This window comes from Trachypithecus francoisi, unplaced genomic scaffold, assembly GCF_009764315.1.
Source record: "Trachypithecus francoisi isolate TF-2019V2 unplaced genomic scaffold, Tfra_2.0 Lachesis_group2, whole genome shotgun sequence".
In the NCBI taxonomy this organism is placed as follows: Eukaryota; Metazoa; Chordata; class Mammalia; order Primates; family Cercopithecidae; genus Trachypithecus; species Trachypithecus francoisi.
This window is the reverse complement of record NW_022681465.1, coordinates 14608707-14630298: the sequence shown is the minus strand read 5'-3', so window position 1 is coordinate 14630298 and position 21592 is coordinate 14608707. Positions and strand designations below refer to the sequence as shown.

Here is a 21592-nt window from a genome sequence, read left to right as displayed (position 1 = left end):
AATTTTTGTATTTTTAGTAGAGACATAGTTTCACCATGTTAGCCAGGCTTGTCTCAATCTCCTGACCTCAGGTGATCCAGCCACCTCGGCCTCCCAAAGTGTTGGGATTACAGGTGTGAGCCACCATGTCCAGCCTAATTATATTAATAAAACAAACTTAAGCTCATAAACATTTGTCATTCACGATAAAAATACACACAGCATTGGGATTCATGAATTTGCTCAAAGCTCTTCTTAGTGCAGACATTTAACCTGGGCCTCCTCTTCAGCCACACCATACTTGAGGCCTGCAAATGCCAAGCAAGCAGTTTGTCTTTTAGAGATGATGGATGTGTCCAGGTTAATACACAGTTTGGTGGAAAAGAGACCATCCAATGCCACCTGCTGTTTAAGAACTCCCTCCAATCCCACTTGGCATCAAAAGGGACTTTCCTCTGTAAGCCTCTAGGGTCCTCATTTTTTTCTGATTTCAGTTGTGCATGTTGCCTGCGTCCCTGTGTTTCCAATTTGATACTTATTTGAATAGACTTGAGTGTTCCTGCCATGGCTCTGCTGATCCAGGCCACCCATGCCTCTGCTCTTGCTTCCTATTTGCCACACCAGCTCAACTGTACATTGCATCTCCAACCCGGAACCTGCATGGAGGCTCCACTGAGCCCAGGGAGGTGGGCAGCGTGAGGGGGAGGGTGAGGCATCTTCCATAGGCAGTGGAACACAGTGTGTGCATTCCCAGGACATTTTTTTTTTTTTTCAATTGAGACGGAGTCTTACTCTGTTGGCAGGCTGGAGTGCAGTGGTACAATCTCAGCTCACTGCAACCTCTGCCTCCAGGGTCAAGCAATTCTTCTGCCTCAGCCTCCCGAGTAGCTGGGATTACAGGCACCTGCAACCATGCTCGGCTAATTTTTTGTATTTTTAGTAGAGATGAGGTTTCACCATGTTGGCCAGGCTGGTTTCGAACGCCTCACCTCAAGTGATCTGCCTGCCTCGGCCTCCCAAAGTGCTGGGATTACAAGTGTGAGCCACTATGCCCAGGCCCCAGGACATCTCAAGGTTCTCCATTCTTAGGATCTGTGATCCCACTAAATAACATTCTTTCACAGGCATATCAGTTCAGCAACCTGTTTCTAGGTGAACTTGATGGCCCTGGTTAATTTTAACCTCACTAGGGATACACTGTTAGCAAAACTTGGTTTGACTTCTGTCCATTCTATAGGCCACCCTGACTTGATGATACGTCAGCATATGCTTCTGTCCTCTGACTACATCTAAAAACTTGCTCTCTTCAAGTCCTGGATCAATAAAAAGAAATTTCTGGAGATCATAATCACAGTTAGATTCTTTGCCTCTTTGAGAAATAACAGCTGAGCTTGGCTCTCATTATCAACTTGCAATTTGGAATTCCTCTGACATTTATATGAGCACTGTTCTAGTCATAATGATATGAGACCCACATCCGTTCCCATAAGGAACTTGAAATCCAGTACAGAAATAAAATGTGATGCTTTTTCTTAAGTACAAAGAACTGTGAACTGAAGCAGGTTCTTGCCGATTTTTTCTGAGGGACTGGAGAAACCCATGAATGTCTTCTCAAGACAGTATCTTCTTCCTGCAATGTGCATCTCTGTAGTGCGACTATCTGGCTGATCCAGGGACCTCCTGTCAATATAGCCCTTTATGCAAATCAGGAAAAGGCATCCCCACTGGCGCAGGGCTTGGCCAGTAGACTGAGCCTTATTGGTAGAAAAAGACAATCCTTCCTTTGGGGCAGTTGATAGATACCTCAAGCCCTCCATGGCTTGGAGAGAAGATCTCAGCTTCAGTCACCTCCTCAGTCAAGGACCACTATGCAAGATGCGTATGCACAAGCCCATACGGTGGCCCTAGCTGGAACAGTAACAGCAAAAACCCCAAAGCACTGCCCTCCTACTCTGGGCAAAATCTCAGCCACCAAATAACAGAATCTGTTGAATCTTGCCTGAAACTCATATTTTAGTGCTACTAAAGTGTGGAAGTCTTTATCACCACACTGCAAGATTAAGTACAGAAACTGAAAGTGTCTAGAAACTTCTATAACAATCTGATCTTGGTATCATATTTTTATTGTATTTATGAAAGTACCAATCTGCAAAGGATTAGAATTTTTAAAACTCATCCTTTACCATGGATAGTTTAAAAAGCACTGTTTTACAATGATGTTTCAAAAGGAAAAAGCTATTTTATTGCCTGCTTTAAAAAGAGGATCTGTGGTGTGTCCTTCGGTATAGTACAAAGAACACATTGTTTCAATTTGCTTATAAAGACATACAGGAGGAACGGTCCCAAATGCAACTACTAATCTAACGGGTCTCACAAGCAGATTGGAGCACTTCATTCTTACCCTGTGAAATACACACCAAATGGAAAAATTAATTTTACTTACTTAACCATTTGCTGATAGATGAGTTAACCACAGATCAAAAACACTCTGGGTTTTCCTTTTAATACTGAGTTTTTCTTTTAAATGCTGAGTTTTCCTTTTAATGTTTATGGCTAAAGGTAGCTTTTCATAAGAGATGTAAACATTTGTCTGTTCTACTTACCCACAATGATACTAAAATGTTACAACAAACACCGTTTTTACCAGGCGTCCCATCTCTGCCCCTTTTCATTTAAGGGAGTCACAGATGTGCTTACTGGGAATCACATTACACTGAAACTTCCACCACACCCAAGCAGCTTTTCTGGTCCTCTCCTTCGTCGTCAGTCTGTACCAGCTGCTTCTCCTCACATTGCCCTGGGGTTTTCCATGAATCTCTTGGTCCAGCAGAAAAGCCGGCAACCAAAGGAAGTCCGGATACATGCCGGGCAGTGAACGAAGCCATGACCTGGCATGGACTTGAAGCAGTTCCCAGGTTGTTTCCCAGAGTCTGTCTTTGGAGATGGCAACGATGACAAGAAATGGGGCCAGGAGTGTCTCAGCCATTTGTGTTTGGCCCAATAAGTTTGTTGACAAATGACAAGGCACAATGGGGTAAAGTCAAAACCATCCTTAAAGCATTCCAGTGTCAATGATTGGTGCCTCATGCATCTTTTCAAACTTGTGAACAAGCAAAACAAAATGATTACTGACACCTTCATGTTTCTGTTTTAAATTTATACTCGTGTGGAAATGGGTTTTACAACCCACCTAGACTATGATGAAAATACTTAAAACATGTACTTCTTTATTCAAGGATATTCTCTTGACTAAACTTCCCAAGAATCATTACAAATAAGTGAGTGACCCTCACTGGTCTGGTGGCAGCAAACTGCTTAACAATCTAAGACCTGATGGTACTGACTATAAGGACCAATACGTCAATTAAATACAGAAATTTGATTTTTTTAAACAGAACAAGACACCAGCTAGGATGGTAACGTTAGCATTCTACAGCAGTCTGCTCACACAGCCCTCCTCCATGCTGGCTCTTAGGTCACACTGTTCCCACATGGAGCTCGAGTCTCCTCCAACACATTCCATGAGCTTCAAGTGCAGAGACATGGTGTACACTTCAGGCTGTTCTACAGAGCACTCCAGTCCATGGGTGGCTGAATACATGAGTGAGTGTTTTTCTGTCCACTTTTAAACCATGTTGATATTAAGCATAAATATAATCCGAATAAGCTTTCATGTTCTTGGCCTAAAGGAATATGATGGGATTAAAACAAAAATGAATTAAGCAAAGACCCACTGTTCTGAACAAATAACACAGAAGTGATTGAACAATTTGGACCCACTAAATTTTGTGTCTAGCTATAAAATGGACATTGTGATAAAAATAGGATTTGAAGGAAAATGAATAGCTAATTTGTCAATTAAATAATTAAAACTTTTAAAAAGTGCATGGCTATAGGCAAAAGTATACCTACATATAGTCAATAACTTAAATAATGTTCAACTATGACAAGCCACCCTATAGACAGTTAAAGTTTCAGATCCATGAAAATACATATATATATATATATTTTTTCTTTGTTTTACACAGTAACTGGTCTTATTAAGCAGTGTGAAAAACATTCTTGCAAACAGAATCATACAGCTTTAGGAATTTACTATTTAAGAGAAAATTATTGCTAATTCTGGAATTAGTCATCCCTTTATTCATGCTTGTATATATTTTCACATATTGGGTTAGTCATCAGTTTAAAACAGTTACATACTTTGATATAGAATTCCAACATTTCCAGAGCATTCAGAAAAGTTAGATATTTTTTTCCCATCCTCAAGACCAGCTTGGACAGAATTAAAATTGTCTTTCTTTGGTCTCACTAAAATAGGAGAAACTCATCTGATTGAGAACAACAAATATTTCCATCCAATACCCACTTGCAGAAAAGCCCTGGGAAAAGTCATGATCCCGGCTGCTCTTCTCTCTTGGAAGTTAAGCCCATCCTCCACCAGCTTAGTCTGGAGGTCTCCTGTCCCCTAGACTAAGTTCCCTGGGGACTTTCACCTGACTCTCCCTTGGGTGGAAATGACTTTGGTTCAAGACCATGAAGACACTCAAGAAATTCAAGTCACCAGGGTGGTTCTGAATTAATAGTTTCTTGAGGACTTTTCAATGATAATATTCTAAGTTGCGTCCAGAAGCCACCCACAGTTATAGTTTTACTTGGGAGATAAAACACGATTTTCCTGATCCATTTGGTCACCTACCTCCTTCTTAGGTTGTACTTCTCCACTGAGGATCTTTTAAGCCCAGAGGAAATAATCAGATTAGAAGGGTATGATGAAAAGACAGCATGAAAAGGAAAAGGAATCCAGGTACCAGGTAGGGAATTAAAGTTGCCTGCTTTGAAAAAATGTCAGCCTTGGAGATTTAAAAAAGTTCTGAGAGTGGATGGTGGTGAGGGTGGCACAATAATGTGTATATGCTTAATGTCACTGTTACTTAAACATTGTTAAGGCCAGGCGCAGTGGCTCATGCCTATAATCCCAGCACTTTGGGACACTGAGGTGGGCGGATCGCCCAACAGGAGCTCGAGACCAGCCTGGCTAATATGGTGAAACCCCGTTTCTACTAAAAATACAAAAAATTAGTCAAGCATAGTGGTGGGCACCTGTAATCCCAGCTACTTGGGAGGCTGAGGCAGGAGAATCGCTTGAACCTAGGAGGTGGAGGCTGCAGTGAGCCGAGATTGTGCCATTGCACTCCAGCCTGGGCAAAAAGAGCAAACCTCCATCTCAAAAAAATAAAAATTGTTAAAATATAAATTATATGTTATGCATATTTTACCACAGTAAAAGTCATCCTTGTACTAATATTCATACAGCCCCTCAGTATGGACACGTAAGGCCAAAATTTAAGACAGAAACGTATCCTAAAATCAAAAAACGACAAGGGCATTATGTTTGCGTTTTTGCTACAGTTCTCTCACCATTTGAAACATATAAGGTTAGAAAGACATTTAAATGTTGGCATCACACAGGAAGCTCACCTCAAATTTATTGTTGACATTTAAAAGTGGTGCTAATTTATATGTAGCTCCTTCTGGCTACTTAATTTGTTATATTCATTATACAATTGAATAAAAACAAATAAAACAAAACAACACCTCATATCTCCTCCCTAAGAACCTGTTTTGATATCTTCCCAAAATACAGCAACTATCAAATGTCCTCTGACTTTTTACTTTCACTGGATTGAAATCTTTTTCACAACTTGGTTCTCTAAAGAATTCTTGCTCCCTGCACCACAGCACAACATGATGGGCTGACTGAGGTCACAGAGCTACAGGCTGCCAATCCTGGTGAAAAAATTTTTCCTTTCAGTCCTGGATTGATGTGGAAATAATTACATTGGTAAGGAGATCCAATGTGAGTGGTAATACACAAATGCCAGGCAGGCTCCTGGACAGCTCAAGTGGACCCAAAACTTCGGAGCAACAATTCTATAAGTATCAGTCACAGTAGCCCATGACAGGCTGTCACCAGAAAGGGTAGCGTTCATGCTTTCTTGGTTACAGTAACACATTAGGGGGAAATCTTCTAACACTGTCAGTTAAATGACAGGGGTTATGCAAAACCATAGATGTTTCCAAACAGGCAGTGACTGTAGAGGTCAATGAAGAACTCTTGTTTGTGTGGCTGAGCACATTAATCTTCAACCAGAAAACAAAGTGACAGTGGGAACAAGCTACCATCAGACATGATTCACGTAGTACACACGACAGATCATCCCCATTGCAAAAGAATATGAATGCTAACTTCAGACATGACAGCATTTAACACATTCCCTTTTAATTTATGGCACAAATAATATGAACATCTGGGAAAATGTTAGTGCTAAATATCTCGTGAAGTAAGTCATTCTTAGAAAGGGATTTGTGACTTTGAAGTAAAATGTAATTAGCAAGATTTTAAAAATTATTCTTATGTACTGAAACTCAAAACAGACTAGCAAAGTACCTCCAAGGTAAAAATTACCAAATTAAACTAGAAAAGTATTTCCAAAACAAAGATGACAAAAAACTAGCCTGAGAACACTAGTTTTCTGTTGCTATAACATGTTACAAACTTAGTGGCTTAAACACAAATCTATTATCTTATAGTTCCGCAGATTAGAGGTCCAACACAGGTTTCACTGGGCTAAAATCAAGGTGCTGGCAGGGCTGTGTTCCTTCTGGAGGCTATGGGGAAGTTTCTGTTTCCTTTCCAGTCTCAATTCTACAGGCTGCCTGCACTCCCTGGCTTATGGACCCTTCCTCCATCTTCGAAGCCAGCAATGGTACATCTCTCTCTAACTGTTCTTCCACATTTCACATTTCTCTCTGACTCTGACACTCTTCCAATTCCCTCTTTCACTTTTAAGGACCATTCTGATTACACTGGACCCACCTGGAGAACCCAGACAAATCTCCCTATTTCAAAATGCATCAGTGGATTAGCATCTCAGTTACACCTGCAACCTTAATTCTCCTTTCCCATTTAACCCATTTAGCCCTTCACAGGCTCTGAGGACTCAGACACAGACATCTTCGGGGAGCACATCTTTGGGGAGCATGGGGCATTATTCTGCCTACCATAATGAGATTCCACACATTAAACACACATTAAATGTACCACAGTTTAATATTTTTGTGATAGTTCAGTAACTGTCATTTGCTTTAATCTACAGAATTTTAAAAATCTAAATGAAACTATTAAGCTCGCCAGATAAAATAGTAACAAAAAAAGTAAAGAAATATAAAACAAACTGTACAGCATTACAAAGTAGTGGTTATTTCTCTGTATGTCTATGTGTATATATGTATATACAAAACTATACATAGATACATGTATGTATATAAACATACATATGTATATATACACACATACACTTAATCAAATGGTTTTCAAAAATTAAAATGTAACAAAGATTCCTGGGAAATTCATGCTTATAAAATAAGGCCATGTTTCTAAAAATCCCCCAAATCAGTCCAAGATAAGATTTTTAATGAAGAACATAAAGGTTAAAGAAATTCTTTCTCTCCAGGTTAGCTGTTTTTCCCTACTTGTTTTCTTCTTGCTTTTTGCTGCTGTTGTCCATATTAAACTTCTTTGTGCTCTTAAAGGCTTGCCATCATGTGAAGTGGCCACGTCCTTATGGACAAAGTCAAGCCACCAACACCCAAATATATCAGTGCAGCTGCTTCAGAGGAAATCACTGAAAAATAAAGGAAAACCATCCATGCATGGCTGTATCCAGTGTACCTGTAATCCTGGAGAAAAGGTCCTAATTCCTTCCATGCTGAAATGCTAGCTTTGGTTTCAGAGAGATACTTTACTTGCAACTGTGACCACTGTCACTGGTGAGCACTGCTGTTCGGCCCCCAGCGGACTTTTTTTTTTTTTTTTTTTTTGAGATGGAGTCTCGCTCTGTCGCCCAGGCTGGAGTGCAGTGGCCGGATCTCAGCTCACTGCAAGCTCCGCCTCCCGGGTTTACGCCATTCTCCTGCCTCAGCCTCCCAAGTAGCTGGGACTACAGGCGCCCGCCAACGCGCCCGGCTAGTTTTTTGTATTTTTTTAGTAGAGACGGGGTTTCACCGTATTAGCCAGGATGGTCTCGATCTCCTGACCTCGTGATCCGCCCGTCTCGGCCTCCCAAAGTGCTGGGATTACAGGCTTGAGCCACCGCGCCCGGCCCCCCCAGCGGACTTAAAAGACTGGAATGTGGTAGTGGCGGTCGTTCTCAGTCAGCAGGGAGATCTCTGGCCAGTCCCTGAGAGGCTCCTCTGGGTAGTAGACTTCAAAGTCTCTGGAGTTAAACTTGAACAGTCTGAACACTTTTATCTTTACTTCAAGGGAGTATCCAAGTATAAACATATCAATCTGTGGATGAGATGAAAGACAGGTCACAGCTACACACTTGCAAATTCCTGCCTCCCAACACGGTGGGGGGAGGTGTTCCTCTGCAGTTTATGAAATCATCTGCTTGTTGACAGACCTGCCCATACACCACTGAGTGGGCACAGAGTTCAGAACAAACGCTCATTGTGTGGAAGGAAGGGGAATGAGCATAGGAATAACTCTGTAGACTAGCATGTAAAAATCACAGGAAAAAGTTACTTGAAAAAAATTAGTGAAAAAATAAAAGAACACTCACGATAAAAACTGCATTATTTTCCAATCAGTTATATATCATTTTATATCCATTTGTTTAAAAATGTCAGATAATTTTGTTCACCTCTAGGAAAGGAAAACAAAAAAGAAACTCTTTTCTAGAGGGATAAAAGCATTTTCTGGCTTTAGAAAGTTTCAATTAATTTCTATTTATCTGCAATAGGTAACCAAATGCTTTCCCAAAACGATCTCATTTTCCAACTGGACTTTTTCCTGGTGAATGTCTATGTGAGAACCTGTTAGCATCTGGGAAGCAGTGTGAGCGGTCAGAAAGGCCCCCAGAATTGGTGCTCTCTGGCCACAGGTCTGAGGAGACACAAAGCAGCCAGCACAGAGAAATGAATGTATTAGTCTTCTTTTCCTCATATGAGGGGTGATAATATCAATCAACCACCTCTCTGCAGTTGCTTATATCACCACTTAAAAGTCAACCCCAGACACCTCTGTGTTCAAATAGTGCCACAGCATCCTTAATCAAATACCAGCAGTTCTTCCTCCCCGGTTACCTGCTCTAGTCCACACGTGTCACCTACAGAATTCAGGTGATTCATCATGAAGCTCAAAGGATCAGAGGATGTCTCCCTGGAAAACAGGAGTCTAAAAAGACTGGGAATGACCTTTTTAGTCTTCATTTGTTCATAAACTTCAGTGACTTGATACAACATGATGAACTTTAAGGCTTCATAAAGTTTATATTCCAGAATGGCATCTGAAAAAAGGGTGTTGCACATACTTCCTCTTTTGTGATAATCTCTAATTCCATTAAATTCAGTCCACTAAAAACATAGATGTAAAAGTGAAATTCAGAAGGATAAAGGTGAAGACATACACCATTCCAAAACTTTTAACGTATTTATAAAATAAACCAAAGATTAACCAAAAAAAGTGGAACTTTAACTCTTCACTTTGTATCTTTTGGCACTGTTTGATCTTTTTTAACCATAAAAGTATACTGCAATAGACTGAACATGTCTCCCCCAACTTCCTATTGTTGAAACCCTAATCCCAAGGTGATGGTATTAGAGGGTGTGTCCTTTGGGAGGTGATTAGGTCCCGACGGTGGAGCCCTCATGAATGGACTTGGTACTCTTATAAGAAGAGGCCAGAGAGCTAGTTATTTCTCCTTCCACTATGTGAAGACACACCAAGAAGACAGCTGTCTCTAAAACAGGAAGAGGGCTCTCACCAAAAACCCCACCGTGCTGCCACCCTGATCTCTGACTTCCCATCTCCAGAACTGTGAAAAATCAATGTTTATGGTTTAAGCCACCCAATTTGTGATATTTTGTTATAGAAGCCTAAGCTGACCATAAAACGTTTACAATAAGAAATTAGTTCAGATACAATATTTTTTTCAAAAAGTATCACCTACTAGGTAAAAATACAAAGCAAGTTAGTTTTCCAAAACTGCCTACCTAGGACGGATGGGTTATACAAAGGATATTCCAGCGAATAGTGCTAGCGTGCTTTAACATTCACTGTGTATTCTGTGCAGTTTAAAACACTCTGTGTATTAAGTCATTGAATCCTCACAATAATGGTACAGGATACACACTACTGATGTTTCTCTTTAATACATAAGAAAACTATGGACCAGAAAGGTTATTTCCCAAGTAACCCAGCTAGTGGTAGGCTCAGGATTCATTTCGATCATTCAAAATCTGTGTCATTATTGAAAGACAGGAAGAAGTCTTAGTCAAATTATTACATCTGTGCCATTACCATGTTATGAATGGGGTGCATTCCAGAAGAGCATTTCTGAGCACCTTGCCTGGAACTTATACCACATTTTTCTAGGGAAACAAGGGTACATGACTGGTAAGGTTTGCAGGCCAGCCCACAGAAGCCCCCGACCCTATAGGGCCTAATTATCATGTAGAACAGTGTTGTTCTCATTCACTTCTTGAAAGAGAAGGAAGAATAAGGAGGGAAATCATCAGTTACTAGAAGCATTTCTGCTTGCACTTCTTACTTTCCTAACATAAAACAACGTCCCTGACATCAGAAAAAACTGGCTCTACCTAGGATATGTGCTTTTATTCCTAGTCTTTTTGTTTATTCCCCCCGCAAACACTCACCTGTGTTTTCAGTAATTCCACACACTTCCGTAATTTTCCGAACACATTTGAACCTGTATACTTCTCAGGACCAAAACTGTATTGCTGAATCCAATTACAACCTTGTGAAAACAGCAGTTTTTCAGGAAGCTTGAAAAGGAAGTAGATGCCAACTATGATTAGCATATGAACATTTATTACACACAGTTTGGTGTATAACACAGCACACAACCTTATCTCTTTTTTTTTTTTTTTTTTTTTTTGAGATGAAATCTCACTCTGTTGCCCAGGTTGAAGTGCAGTGGCGTGATCTTGGCTCACTGCAACCTCCACCTCCCAGGTTCAAGCAATTCTCCTGCCTCAGCCTCCTGAGTAGCTAGGACTATAGGCATGAGCCACCAAACCCAGCTAATTTTTTGCATTTTTAGTAGAGACGGGGTTGCACCATGTTGATCAGGCTGGTCTTGAACTCCTGACCTCAAGCTATCTGCCCGCTTTGGCCTCCCAAAGTGCTGGGATTACAGGTGTGAGCCACAGCACCTGGCCTAATCTTATCTCATTTAGCAATCTTTATTTTAAAAGACTACAGCAACGGTAAGTATATTGCCTTCTTTTAGATTTGTGCCTTAGGTTATTTTTACATCATATTCTTACAATTTCACAAGGGATGAAAACATAGAATTGTGTTCATAGAAACAATCTTTTTTGATAAAATATTTACCAAACTTACTATATGTAGCCCTTTAGAAATTATTTTTAACCAAATGATGTTAGGGCAGTATATTACATCAGGGAACAGGTGGATTTTAGAATGATGCACTCTATGGTTCAAACCTGGCTGTCACTCACCAGCTGAGAGATTACTTAACCAGCATGCATTATTTAACTTTTTAGCCTCATCCTCCATTGCAACATACCAATAATACTGTGCATTTTATAGGACTCTTGTTAGGATTAAATAAGATTATGGTGAATGTAAGAATCTAATCCATCAGAAGTATCCAATACATTTTCCCACCCTACTCAGTTTGTTGAGCCTGGGAATCTCCGTTGTTGTTGGTTTGTTTTGTTTTCTTTTTTAAAGACAAGGTCTCACTTAATATGGTTTGACTGTGTCCCCACCCAAATCTCATCTTGAATTCCCATGTGTTATGGGAGGGACCTGGCGGGAGGCAACTGAATCATGGGGGCAAGTCTTTCTCCTGTGCTGGTCTCATGATAGTAAGTCTCACAAGATCTCATGGTTTTAAAAAGAGGAGTTCCCATGCACAAGCTCTCTCTTTTTGCCTGCCACCATCCACATAAAATGTGACTTGCCCCTTTGACTTCTGCCATGATTGTGAGGCTTCCCCAGACACGTGGAACTGTCCCTAAGTCCAATTAAACCTCTTTCTTTTATAAATTGTTCAGTCTCAGGTATGTCTTTATCAGCTGCATGAAAACAGACTAATACAGTAAACTGGTACCAGGACTGGGGTGCTGCCGAAAAGATACCCGAAAATGTGAAAGTAACTTTGGAATTGGATAATAAGCAGAGGTTGGAACAACTTGGAGTGCTCAGAAGAGGACAGGAAAATGTAGAAAAGTCTGGAACTCCCCAGAGACTTGTTGAATGGCTTTGACCAAAATGCTGGTAATAATATGGATAATGAAATCCAGACTGAGGTAAACTCAGGTGGAGAAGAGGAACTTGGAAACTGGAGGAAAGATGCCTCTTGTTATGTTTTAGTGAAGGGACTGGTGGCATTTTGCCCCTGCCCTAGAGATTTACGGAACTCTGAACTTGAGAGAGATGATTTAGAGTATCTGGTGGAAGAAATTTCTAAGCAGCAAAGCATTCAGGAGTGACTTGGATGCTGTTAAAGGCATTCAGTTTTGAAAGAGAAACAGAGCATAAAAGTTCGGAAAATTTGCAGTCTGACAATGCAATAGGAAAGAAAATCTCATTTTCTGAGGAGAAATTCAAGCTGTCTGCAGATATCTGCATAAGTAATGAGGAGCCAAATGTTAATCACCAAGAAAATGAGTAAAATGGGCCGGGCGCGGTGGCTCAAGCCTGTAATCCCAGCACTTTGGGAGGCCGAGACGGGCGGATCACGAGGTCAGGAGATCGAGACCATCCTGGCTAACCCGGTGAAACCCCGTCTCTACTAAAAAATACAAAAAATTAGCCGGGCGAGGTGGCGGACGCCTGTAGTCCCAGCTACTCGGGAGGCTGAGGCAGGAGATGGCGTGAACCCGGGAGGCGGAGCTTGCAGTGAGCTGAGATCCGGCCACTGCACTCCAGCCTGGGCAACAGAGCGAGACTCCGTCTCAAAAAAAAAAAAAAAAAAAAGAAAATGAGTAAAATGTCTCCAGAACATGTCAGAGACCTTTACGGCAACCACCGCCCCCCTGCCATTATAGGCCCAGAGACCTAGGAGGGAAAAACAGTTCCATGGGCCAGGCCCAGGGTCCCCCTGCCGTGTACAGTCTGGGGACTTGGTGCCCTGCATCCCAGCCACTCCAGCCATGACTAAAAGGGGCCAAGTAAGGTATAGCTAGGGCCATGCCTTCAGAGGGTGCAAACCCCAAGCCTTGGCAACTTCCACATGGTGTTGGGTCTGTGGGTACACAGAAGTCAAGAATTGAGGGTTGCGAACCTCCATCCAGGTTTCAGAGGATGTATAGAAATGCCTTGATGTCCAGGCAGAAGTTTGCTGCAGGGGCAGGGCACTCACAGAGAACCTCTGCTAGGGCAGTGTGAAAGGGAAATGTGGGGTGGGAGCCCCCACACAGAGTCCCCACTGGGGTGCTGCCTAGTAGAACTGTGAAAAGAGGACCACCGTCCCCCAGACTCCGGAATGGTAGATCCACCAAAACCTTGCAGCGTGCACCTGGAAAAGCCACAGGCACTTGACACCAGCCCGTGAAAGCAGCCAGGAGGGAGGATGTACCCTGCAAAGCCACAGAGGTGGAGCTGCCCAAGACCATGGGAACCCACCTCTTGCATTGGTGTGACCTGGATATGAGACATGGAATCAAAGGAAATCATTTTGGAGCTTTAAAATTTGACTGTCCCGCTGGATTTTGGACTTGCATGGCCTGTAGTCCCTTTGTTTTGGCCAATTTCTCCCATTTGGAATGGCTGTATTTACCTAGTAACCCCACTGTATCTAGAAAGTAACTAAACTGCTTTTGATTACAGGCTCATAGGTGGAGGGGACTTGCCTTGTTTTGGATGAGACTTTGGACTGTGAAATTTTGAGTTAACGCTGAAATGAGTTAAGACTTTGGGGACTGCTGGGAAGGCATGATTGGTTTTGAAACATGAAGACGTGAGATTTGGGAGGGGCCAGAGGTGGAATAATATGGTTTGGCTGTGTCCCCACCCAAATCTCATCTTGATTGTCTTTATCAGCAGCATGAAAACAGACTAATACACACTCTATCACCCAGGCTGGAGTACAGTGGTGCAATCATAGCTCAGTATAACCTCAAACTCCTAAAGTCAAGCAATTCTCCCATCATTGTCTCCCAAGTAATATGACCATAGGCATGTACCACCATGTCATGCTAGACTTTTTAATTTTTTGACCATATGGAGTCTCGCTCTGTTGTCCACGCTGGTCTTAAACTACTGGGCTCCAGAGATACTCCCAACTTGGCCTCCCAAAGTGCTGGGATTACAGGCATAAGTCACAGCACCTGGCGTCTATTATATTTTTGTATTTTTATCCTCAGCAATTAGCAACCGGGCTAGCACATTGCATATATTTGACAAGCATTTGCTAGATGAAATGGAACTAATAGAAACAAGTTTAAATAAAAGATATTAAGAAAACTGAACACACACACACTTTATATTTCTTGTTCCTCTATCCTTAAATGTAGTTCCTATATTAGACATACTGCATTTAAAATAAAAACTCAGGTTACTTATCAAGAATGTACTGCTTTACATTGTTAAGAAAATCAGAAAATAAGCCACAGACTGGAGAAAATATCTATAAATCATATATCCAATAAAGCACTGTATTCAGAATATATAAAGAACTCTCAAAACTCAATAATAAAAAAAGTTAAAAATGGGTAAAAGATTTGAATAGACATTTCTCCAAGAAGATAATAAGGATGACAAATAACCACATGAAAAATGCTCAACATCATTAGTCATTGGGGAAGACACACCAAAAGCACAATGATACCAATTTACACCTATTAGAATGGCTAAAAAACAAAAACCTGACATCAAGTGCTGGTGAGAATGTGGAACAACTGAAACACTGCTTATACATTGTTGGTGGGAATGCAAAATGGGTGGGCCACTTTGGAAAGCAGCTTAGCAGTTTTTTATGAAGTTAAACATGCATCCCGCATACAAGCAGGTGGTCTCACTCCTAGGTATTTACTCCCTCAATATGAAACCTATTTTTCATACAAAATCCTGTATGAGACTATTTATAACTGCTTTATTTATAGTTGCCCCCAATTGAAAACAATCCAGATGTCCTTCAACTGGTGAATGGATAAACTGTAGTACATTCATGTAAAGGAATACCACTCAACAATAAAAAAGGATGAACTACAAATTCATGGACACATTCATGGATGAATTGGAAATGCATTATGTTAAGTGAAAGAATCCAGATTCAAAAAGCTACATACTGAATGATTCCATTTATATGACATTCTGGAAAAGGCAAAACTATAGGGACAGAAAATAGATTAGTGGTTTCCAGGGGCTCGGGTAGGAGGAGGATGGACTACCAAAGTATACAAGAGAATCTTTGGGGTGGTCACAAACTATGCATTTATTAAAACTCACATTAACTGTTGAGTAAAAAAGTGAATTTTGCTTGATCACCTTACTTATAAAAGAAGATGCCCCTTAAGAAAAGATGGTGACATTAAAAACAAACACAGAGAATGACTATCTTCTGTTTATTTGCAACTGACATGAGAGACAGAGGACTGGATTAAATGGCCTCTTAAAATTCCTCTGGCCAGACACGATGGCTCACACCTATAATCCCAAGCACTCTGGGAGGCAGAAGTGGGTAGATGGCTTGAGCCCAGAAGTTCAAGACCAACCTGGGCAACATGACAAAACCTTGTCTCTACAAAAAAATACAAAAATTAGAAAGGCATGGTGGCATGCACCTGTGGTCCCAGCTACTTAGGAGGCTGAGATGGAGGAATCACTTGAGCCCAGGAGGTCAAGGCTGCACTGAGCCATGATCACCCCACTGCACTCAAGCCTGGGTGACAGTGAGACCTTGTCTCAAAAAAAAAAAAAAAATCCTTTCAATCTCATGGTCATCTGAGTACAAAGTCCCCAAAGACTAGGAACCCCTGAGTTGCAGTTATTGTCAATATGACATTTCCCACATTTCCAGCAGGAAGACATACCTTAACAATGTCCTTTTCTTTCATCCATGATGGAAAAGAGATGCCCTGGCTGAATATCTGAAATAACACTGATCTGAGAGCATCATAGTTATCTCTCTTTACTTGTCGAACACATTTAATATGATGCCGCCAAAATAGCTCCTCATAAGCCTAATAGCATAAAAGAGAAAGTTGTTTATTAATTCCATTGGACAAGAAAATAAAGAAAGTGAATTCACTGCATTATCAGTGAGGTGTTCCTCCCAACTAAAGCGGACAACAGAAACAACGATAAATTATGAATATGACCGCATGTACTTTTAAAGTGACTCTCATTTGTACACGTGTATTTTAGATGATAAATCCTGGAAGCAGAGCTGGGGAAGGTCACCTTGGGCAGATAATGGATGCGACCTAAGCACAGTGAAAAACTCTGTATACTTTTAGGACCACGCTAAATATTTATATGTACTCCCTCCACCCTTTTTTGCTTTTGCTAGTGGCAAGATTGGGCAGCACTGCTGGGGATATTTATGAAGATTGGTTAGGCCGGGCGCGGTGGCTCAAGCCTGTAATCCCAGCACTTTGGGAGGCCGAGACGGGCGGATCACGAGGTCAGGAGATCGAGACCATCCTGGCTAACACGGTGAAACCCCGTCTCTACTAAAAATACAAAAACTAGCCGGGCGAGGGTGGCGGGCGCCTGTAGTCCCAGCTACTCGGGAGGCTGAGGCAGGAGAATGGCGTAAACCCGGGAGGCGGAGCTTGCAGTGAGCTGAGATCTGGCCACTGCACTCCAGTCCGGGCGACAGAGCGAGACTCCGCCTCAAAAAAAAAAAAAAAAAAAGATTGGTCCAATGAAAATTCTAAAAATCCTCAAAATATTTTACATCAGGGTGCCTGATCTTTTCAAAGACAGTCCCCACTGCACATGCGGATGTTTAATAGGCCTGGCCAGGAGGGTGCCGAAACCACACAAGGCCTGAGTTTCCTGGAATTACAGATCTCATCAACCTGAGTCTTTGAGGGCACGAGCTCCAGGTAAAAGCCCAAAGCCAAGCTCTAGCAGCCATTTGGCTTTTGAGTTAGAGCCACAGTTGTTACTTGATTCACATTTTGGTACTGATGGATCTCTGGATTTAGTAAAGCAGAAGGGAATGTTTGTTTCCTGATTTTGACAGACAAATTCTATTTCTCCCATACCCTCTAAAAACAGACACACCTTCCTCATCAGTTTGGTACGGGGGGTCTCTCCTTTCCATTCTCTTGCACAATAACTGAGTAAATCAACCTCTGCCTCCACACTGAGGTTCCCTGGACCAAATAAAAAATAAAAAGCTGTGAATTTTCCCTTTCTTCTCCCTTCTTGAACCCTCTCTGCACCTTAAAAATAAAGAAATATATGAATGAAAATTACTTTTGAATTTTCTCTGCAGATATCCAATCCACCTGAAAGATAAAGAGAACAATAATATCAGAATTTTGCTTTGAGTAGTAAGGATATATTTGAAATTTAAGGATGATACAGTGACCTACCATTTCAGCTTGTGCCCTGAATATAAATGTAGCCTCCTGAAGTAGCAGACGGCAGCCACCAGAAATGAAACTGCCAACATCACAAAGCCTTTTGCCATTCTCCAGACAGTGTCTAAGGCTTGGCTTGTAGCTAGCGTCCAGGAGTGAACTTGGTCACTTCCTATGAAAATTACAAAAAAAAAAAAAAGGGCACATCACAATTACACAAGTTTGCTTTAAGAGAAAAAAAATGCAGAGATTGCATAATTTTACCCGCAAAGTATCTATCACTGATTTACGTAAATATTTTTTAAAGTATTTAAAAATTGAATCCAAAAATTAAAGAAATGCCTGATTCTCCCACAATCAGCATCATATATAAAAACATCTTTGTTCCACAAAATTAAGAAGAATAAACATAAAGAGTATGATGGGCTTCAGAATCTCTCAGACTTGAACTCAAAACCTGCCTCTACTACTTTATTTAGATGTGTGACTATGGCAACATAACTCCTCTTTTGAATTTTCTCGGCTGTACAATGAGTGTGAAAACACTGACTCTGCTAGGGAAAGGTGAAACAAAATTTTTAAGCACTAGCACAATGGCTGCCACACACTTGGTTCTTGCTGAATGTCTGAACTGAATCCCATGCACAATTACAGGGATTCAATTCGGACCCAAGTACACTGCAGGCGGTCAAACCAGGTGACGTCTAGAGATGCCTCCAGAGTCGCCTCTGTATTAGTCCATTCTCATGCTGCTAATAAAGATGTACCCGAGACTGGGTAATTTATAAAGGAAAGAAGTTTAATTGACTCACAGTTTAGCACGGCTGAGGAGGTCTCAGGAAACTTACAAACATGGTGGAAGGGGAAGCAAACACCTCCTTCTTCACACGGCAGCAGGAAGGAGAAGTGCCAAGCAAAAAGGGGAAAGCCCCTTATAAAACCCATCAGATCTCGTGAGAACTCACTATCATGAGAACAGCATGAGGGTAACCACTCCCATGATTCAATTACCTCCCCCTGGGTCCCTCCCATGACACTTGGGGATTACAGGAACTATAATTCAAGATGAGATTTGGGGAGAAATAGAGCCAAACCATATCAGCCTCCAATATCCACTTCTGCCCGTTTATATGTTTGAACCATTACAGGCCATAACATATGGCATTACTTAAGCAGCACAGAGCAAGTAACTCAGACAGCAGGCACATAGATATCATTTCCAGAAAGCAGACCACTTAAAAGGAGTCATGAGATCTATTTAGTGATGCTGCATAAGATACACACCGTCATTCCTGATTTGACAAGAGAAAAAACAGGCCTAGAGAGCTGAAACAGTGCACTTGTGATATTTTGCTACGTTCAGTAGATTCCTACTTATACTATGTTTGAGCACATAAAATGCTGAAGTACAAATGAGAAAGAGGACTCTGAATAACGACCAAACCTCTGGGGTTCACTGCAAAATAATTTCCTCCACAGTACACAATTTAGTTAAAATTCCAGTGCTTAACTATAGTAAAAGACTCATCAATGTAGAATCTAAAATTTTGGCATATTTTATCATCTGTATATTTGATGTGATATTTACACTTATAAAGAAATAATTTGCCAGCAAATAAAGAAAAAAACACTAGCATAGTAAATTTTTTTTTTTTTTTTTTAATGTAGTTGCACTCTTCTTGCCCAGGCTGGAGTGCAGTGGTGCGATCTCGGCTCACCACAACCTCCGCCTCCCGGGTTCAAGTGATTCTCCTATCAGCCTCCGGGTAGCTAGGATTACAGGCATGCGCCACCATGCCCAGCTAATTTTGTATTTTTAGTAGAGACAGAGTTTCTCCATGTTGGTCAGGCTGGTCTCCAGCTCCTGACTGCAGGCGATCCGCCCACCTCAGCCTCCCAAAGTGTTGGGATTATAGGCGTGAGCCACCGCGCCCGGCCAATACTAGCAAATTTTTTTTTTTTTTTGAGACGGAGTCTTGTTCTGTTGCCCAGGCTGGAGTGCAGTGGCGCGATCTCAGCTCAGCTCACTGCAAGCTCCGCCTCCCGGGTTCACGCCATTCTCCTGCCTCACCCTCCTGAGTAGCTGGGACTACAGGCATCTGCCACCACGCCTGGCTAATTTTTTTTGTATTTTCAGTAGAGACAGGGTTTCACTGTTAGCCAGGATGGTCTCAATCTCCTGACCTCGTGATCCACCCACCTCAGCCTTCCAAAGTACTGGAATTACAGGCGTGAGCCACCACATCCGGCCAACACTAGCAAATTTTAAAGACATATTTACAATTACTTAAAAGGATATTTTCAAAAGCAAGTGCTTATCTTTTCAGAACAGTTAATTAGCTATTCAAATCATTATACATTTATTCCCACCTAGACATTTAGTAAAATGTTTTATGAAAGCTTAAAAATGTAATGCTATATTGCCTTTACATCTATAATTTAGATTTCTATTAATTTAGCTTGATTTTCAACTTTAAAAATTCTGACACATGCAAATATTTTTAGTGACGCTTTAAATTCATGGAAGAACTAGAATTTTACCCACGTGATACATACTTTCTTTTATTGTAGGTACAAACATTTTTTGGAAAAATGGACTATAACATGATTTTAGTTTTTTTCTCATTATAAAAGGTGGACATCTTTTCATATCAGTACACATAAATCCACATTATTCTTTTTAATGATGAATAATATTTCACTATAAACTGTCCTACATGTAAGCATTGCTTTTTTTTGAGACAAGGTCTTGTGCTGTTGCCCAGGATGGAGCATGGAGCACAGTGGCATGATCACAGCTCACTGCAACCTCAAACTCTTAGATTCAAGCCATCCTTCTGCCTCAGCCTAACACTGCCTTGTTGATAAACACCTGGATCATTCCCCATTTCTCACTTTTACAAGCAATGCTGCGGCAAATATGCTTTTCTAACAGTCCTTGTGGTAGCTTTTTTAAAAGGATAATTTCAATAAAATAAAATTCTAGGTCACAGGGTGTGCACATTTTCAATTTTGATAGACACTGCCACAGACTCTCATCACATATATGAGAGCACCTATTTCCCTAAACCCCAGTACTGGTGTGATTTCTCACTTTAGGCTCCATTTATGAGGAAAGTTCTCCTGAACGTAATGGCTGTTCACATCTCTTCTTCTCTGAAGGCCTTCTGAAAGCATCTGCCTATTTCCTACAGGGCGGTGCTCACTTGTGGGTGGACGTGAAGGGCTTGCAGTCACTGAAGTGGGGATGGCTGCTGCCCACTCCAGGGACACATGCTGTCATCTGTCGCACCCTCCATCTAACCTGCTGCAGTTACAACCCAGGAACTGACTACTTGGCAGTTACCAACCAACCCCTGTGGAATTTGAGGTGAGACCCTGAAGCTGGGCCATCTCTCCTGAGCACAGGGCCTCTCCTGCAGCTCCCAGCCCTCCATGGGGACCCGCTACAGACCAAGAGGCTCTCCCCACTCACACATACTCTTCCTAGCACATGCCCTTATCCTCAAATCTCAACCCCACCTACAATCCAAGAGATTGTGATATAATCAACCTGTCAGGAAAAAAAAACCTAGAACACACACCTGCACTCCTGGTCTCCCTCTACCCAATGTGTCCACATTGTTTTGTCAAGTAACTCCAGCCAAGAAGGGCCACGGAGCCTATTCATGGAGGTGCTGGTGTGGGTACCAGAGAACCATCTGGAGGTGGATGGGAGGGTACTCTGTAAGACTTGTAAGTCACATGGAAGCAGGCCATGGCCATACAGCCATGTATAGGATCCATACGAGCTGTTCACTGATAACATTAGAAGTGGGGCTTCTGCATCAAAGGATAAGAAATACAGTGTTTTAGTAGGAAAGAGCATGACTTCACCAACAGCTACAATTGCTACAATTTAAGCTTTTATTATGTGCCAGCCCCTATGTGAAGTGTTTTACAGGAATTAATTCATTTACTCCTGTGACCATGCCATGGAGCAGGCAGTAAGAAGGCTCTAGAGTCTAACAACATGGTC

The 21592-nt window shown here is 41.5% G+C and overlaps 1 protein-coding gene across 1 annotated transcript in view; it reads right to left on the bottom strand.

Moving 5' to 3' along the window:
• Window positions 1–5429: 5429 nt before the first annotated feature.
• Window positions 5430–21592, bottom strand: part of OTULINL (OTU deubiquitinase with linear linkage specificity like) — a 32170-nt gene continuing 16007 nt past the window's right edge. The window contains exons 2-9 of the mRNA XM_033178815.1: window positions 17587–17746; window positions 17468–17499; window positions 17273–17364; window positions 16072–16221; window positions 10702–10830; window positions 9130–9399; window positions 8159–8332; window positions 5430–7842 (exon numbers count right to left, since the gene is read on the bottom strand). Of these exons, the coding sequence (XP_033034706.1) occupies window positions 8159–8332; window positions 9130–9399; window positions 10702–10830; window positions 16072–16221; window positions 17273–17364; window positions 17468–17499; window positions 17587–17746 (1007 nt within the window). The 3' untranslated portion in view covers window positions 5430–7842. The remainder of the gene's footprint in view (window positions 7843–8158; window positions 8333–9129; window positions 9400–10701; window positions 10831–16071; window positions 16222–17272; window positions 17365–17467; window positions 17500–17586; window positions 17747–21592) is intronic.